Source organism: Engraulis encrasicolus, chromosome 6 (genome assembly GCF_034702125.1).
Source record: "Engraulis encrasicolus isolate BLACKSEA-1 chromosome 6, IST_EnEncr_1.0, whole genome shotgun sequence".
Classification (NCBI taxonomy): domain Eukaryota; kingdom Metazoa; phylum Chordata; class Actinopteri; order Clupeiformes; family Engraulidae; genus Engraulis; species Engraulis encrasicolus.
The window spans coordinates 3,866,320-3,871,319 of NC_085862.1; the positions used below are offsets into that span (position 1 = coordinate 3,866,320).

General features: G+C 41.9%; 1 protein-coding gene across 2 annotated transcripts in view; it reads right to left on the bottom strand.

The window, feature by feature from the left end:
* mef2b (myocyte enhancer factor 2b) overlaps window positions 1–5,000 on the bottom strand; it is a 27,938-nt gene that overhangs the window by 10,349 nt on the left and 12,589 nt on the right. For both annotated transcript variants that reach the window (XM_063200006.1, XM_063200005.1), the window contains exon 5: window positions 4,520–4,718. In XM_063200006.1, the coding sequence (XP_063056076.1) occupies window positions 4,520–4,718 (199 nt within the window). The remainder of the gene's footprint in view (window positions 1–4,519; window positions 4,719–5,000) is intronic.

The following is a 5,000-nucleotide window of genomic DNA, read 5'->3' on the forward strand; positions in this document are numbered from 1 at the left end:
CTTGCTGTACTTTGGTCAGACCAGTAAATATAAATGTATTACTTGGTACATACAGTATTCATGAATAGAGTAAATGTGTGACCGAGCAGCATACATTTAGAAAATGAATGACTAAGATTACATACTGTACTTTTGAAATGCTTTATGTGTGTTTTTTTTTTGGTCTTTTCTGACTTCATTTGTGACAGGACAGTTGAGAGAGACAGGAAACGAATGTAGACACTGCATTTTTTTCAGCATTCTTTGGATGGTTTGCCTGACAGACATGTTGCCTTTTAACCCATTAAGCCTTTAGGCACTTGCAAAAAATGCCTGCTGAATGCCTAAGCCCTTTTTGGCAAAAGGTGCCCTCAGCCTATAAAAACCTAAATATCTCTGGCCTACTGTGGCGCAAATGGTAGGGCACTCGTTTGTTATGCTGCCGACCCGGGTACGACTCCCGGCCCGGGTCCTTTGCCGACCCTTCCCCGTCTCTCTCTGCCAGCTCGCTTCCTGTCACTACCTTCACTGTACAGACGGGGAAGGAAGGAATGGCAAAAGGAGCCGAGCCGGAATGAAACTCGGGTGGCTGGCATATAGTAGTCCATACCGTTAGAACTACATTACATTACATTACATTGCATTTGGCAGACGCTTTATAACCAAAGCGACTTTCAAAAGAGGACATAATCAAGCCAACATCACAAGCAAATACAAAGTGCACAGGAGATATACAGAACAACAAGTGCAGTTGCAAAGAGGGGTTAGTTTTTAATTTAAAAAAAAATAAATAAAGAGTAAATAACGAGTACACACACACACAAACACACACACACAAACTAAACTAAACTAAACATCATGTCAGGAGTCTGCCCTGGGGCAAGGCCAGCTCAAGCATTAGTCTAGTCTAGTCTAGTCTAGTCTAACTACAATAGGGCCTTGCTTTCTGTGTTTTGACAAATTTGTTGTAGCCTGATTAGCTTTTGTCACTTTGACGGGGTGTTGGAGCAAAGTGAGAAACATTTCAAGCTGTGCCCGGCCTGATAAACCACAATGTGCTAAAACAACCAAATGTGCTGGCATTCCCATGCAACACACACAAACGCACGCACACGCACGCCGCACGCCGCACGCATGCACGCACGCACACACATTCACACACCCAGACACACACACACACACACACGCATCCCATACGCATGCAAGTACGTCACACGCACTCAGGCACACACATAGACACACACACACACACACACACACACACAAACACACACACACACACGTACAGCTATTATTTGATGCGCGGGAGGCACGAGGGGCTAGCTCTTGACCAGCAGGTGTGATGCGCAGCGCAGAAACCACAAATCATCCTTCCCTAGCTAGCTGTTTCACACCGTGGGGAACTGTGGCGTGTGTGTGTGTGTGTGTGTGTGTGTGTGTGTGTGTGTGTGTGTGTGTGTGTGTGTGTTTGTGTGTGTGTGTTTGTGTGTGTGTGTGTGTGTGTGTGTGTGTGTGTGTGTGTGTGTGTGTGTGTGTGTGTGTGTGTGTGTGTGTGTGTGTGTGTGTGTGAGAGTGAGGTGGGGGATGGCTGTTTCACACACTGAGCCTTCCTGTGAGCATGTATGCTGCTAAGCAGACATCTCAAGACACGATAGCAGACATCTCATCTCATCTTGGTTTTCTATTAGTGCTATTCAAAGAACTGTGGTGTGTGTGTGTGTGTGTACGTGCGTGCGTGTGTGTGTGTGTGTGTGTGTTTGTGTGTCTGTGTGTGTTTGTTTGTGTGCTTAAGTGCGTAGGTGCGTGCGTGTGTGTGCATTATGTGTGTGTTTGTGTGCTTGCGTGTGTAGATGCGTGTGTGTGTGTGTGCATTATGTGTGTGTGTGTGTGTGTGTTTGTGTGTGTGTGTGTGTGTGTGTGTGCGTGCGTGCGTGCGTGCGTGCGTGCGAAAATGGGTTACATTTAAAATCTAGGACCTTCCTTTTGCACTAGTATAGTGTTCATTCAGCTCTAACATGCCCACATGTTTAATAAAACAGCTGAAATCTCAAGAACTTGAATGCAGCCTATATGTCGTTCCAGGACACAATGGGTTAATAGACTCTATACTGAAGACTGGGCAGCCGCTGCCTAGTGGTTAAGGAATTGGACTCTCAATCTGGGGGTTGCAGGTTCGAATCCCCCCTGACCTCTCCCTACATCTCCATCCATGGCTGAAGGGCCCTTGAGCAAGGCACCTAACCCCCACATTGCTCCAGGAACTGTTACCAATACCCTAAAACAGGGGTGGGAAACCTTTTTCACTCGAAGGGCCACTTCAAATTCATCCGAGGGCCGTACTATGAACACAAGCCAGGATTTTCCCCTTTACCTAAGGCCCATATTGGAGGCAGCCACCTTTTAAACAAACACCACCTTCTCTAGGTTATCAGAATATAACTTAATTGTTTTGCAAATGCATTTTCTAAGATTCCTTTACAAAATGTATGTGTCATATGTGTATATGTCATAATTCATGTGAAGCTGAATAACATTAAAATGATATCGGGGGCCAGATAAAAAGGCCTCAAGGGCCGCAAACGGCCCTCGAGACATATGTTCCCAGTGGTGTAGTCTACTTTTTTTATGGTGGGTATACTGTATATTGGAGCATTTTTTGAAGTGGGTATACTGTATATATTTGTGCCATTCAAAATAATGGATCAATCAATTTTAAGTGGGTATACTGAAATCCCTGAAATGTAGAAGTGGGTATACTCCGTATACCCGCGTTCTACGTAGACTACACCACTGTATGTTCCCCACCCCTGCCCTAAAAAAAAATAACTGTAAGTCGCTTTGGACAAAAGTATCAGCTAAGTGTAATGTAATGTAATGCATGGTCTTGAGGCTGATGTCGTCTGAAGTGCCTAACAGTGTATGTGTTTACCAATTAAATATGTTGTTGCTCTGTCAAGATCTACAGATAAGGAGTTGAAGCCAGATAAATGTTGCGGTTTTAACACGTTTCAAACAACACTGTTTTTGGTGTGAAGCTATAGCCTAACACCATCTAACTAAAAGGGCTGGCGCAGACACCGCCAAAAAAACTCAAGAGCCTTGCTGTAAAGCTCGTTCTTTTATTGTTTTGTAGGCTGCAAGCTGCTATTTTGGTGACATTGGGAGTAGACATATTGGTAACACTCTATATTAATGTCTGCTTATAAAGACTTAGTAATCTATTAACTAATGATGAACAGAATATTAACAAATGTTTTTATTATTAGCTACATTTTGTTCATACTTTATAAAATACCTACAAATAATATGTTCACGATTTCACAAATCTTTTAACAGAGTATCATTAGTCATTTACAAACAATTTGTAAATGTTTGATAAATATAAAATATTAACATAACATTTACAAACATTTACAAGTAATTTACAAACACGTTTTTTTATTGTTTTGTAGGCTGCAAGCTGCTATTTTGGTGACATTGGGAGTAGACATATCAAAAAGTGGTGAAATGTTGCATACTCTTGCATTGGCAACACGTTAGAATATGGGTCAAATGTCAGCCATGAATACATGCCTAATGTCTGATAAATGGCTTACTGTACAAGATGTGTTGAGCAAACTGAATCATTTGTTAGGCGTGTATTCAGAAATGTTTTGTTCATTGCCATTAACCCCTTAATGCACGCCGTACCTCCAGTGGAACGCTGTAATGGTCATTGAAAAGTTAATTACTATAGTACTTTAATACTAGGACATAACACAGGGCTTTTAGTAATGCACTACAGCTTGGTCATTGCCATTCTGGAAACAGCTATAACGCCGTGTCTTAACGGGTTAAGGCCTTTATTATTGCTATACTCATAGTAAGGACCTAATTCCTAAATAACATACTTTATACGTCACTTACACAGAGAGTAATTTGACATGTCCAGTATTAGTAGAGAACATGTTCAGGATACAATAAGGAGTTTCACTGGTCAAATGCATACAGATGACGACAATTTACTGATATGAATGAGCAGAGTTGTATGAAGTATAAGTAGGCTACTGTTACAAATGTAAGTACAGCACTAGAAGTATGGTGTTGCATGGCTGCAACTATGTAATACCATACTAGCAGTGTTGTAATTACATCCATAACATTACGTCACTACATCTACTTTAGGTAACACTTTAGAATAACGTCCTATTCACAGCTTTATTAATAATGAACTAAATATCAAAAAAATGTTTACAAATGTTTATAAATGGGCAAGAAATACTATGCTAACACAGCAGACACAGCGCAGTCGCAGCGGTCCTGGAAGTTTCTCCTCCAAAGACCAGAGGGCAAGAAACCACGTGGAAGTTGCTTCCCACTCAGCTGTGCAGTCATAGTTTGGTTATTACTCATTTGCAAACATTTGTAAATGCTTCGTTAAATGTTAATTGTTATTAAATGTCAATAAAGTGTTTATAAAGCTGTGCATAGGACGGTATTCTAAAGTGTTACCCTACTTTATACAACTGTATATGACCTCAAGATGGCTGCTCTTCGGTACCTGAGTGTGGGGTCACAAATCCCTGGTGGTGAGTTGGTGGTGCTGCAGGACTGGCGGCCCCCGATCGGGGCCCCAGGGACTTGAAGGCAGGACCCCCCGCACGGTGGGGCCCCAGGCCTGAGTTGGAGAGGTTGGGGTAGCCGTTCTCACAGCCGGAGTTCATCAACACCTGCGCCTCCGCTGGGAGGAGAGTAGGGCCCTGCGATTCAAGATTCAAGAGTTTATTGTCATTGTCAAAAAGGCAACTAAATTGTGTTTGGAGTACAACACTAAGTAGTAGTCGTAGATTCCAAAGAAAAGTGCATTAGAGGACAGGAGAGAGCAATTAAAGAAAATAAAAAATGTGTTTATTGGAATTTCGAAATATTTCACATATAAATCACACAACTGTCTTCAGTTTCTTTTCTTGTCTTTTTTACTTTTCTCACTAATGTTAATTTCCAGATTTTATATTTACTTACTGCTGTGCTTGCTGATTATA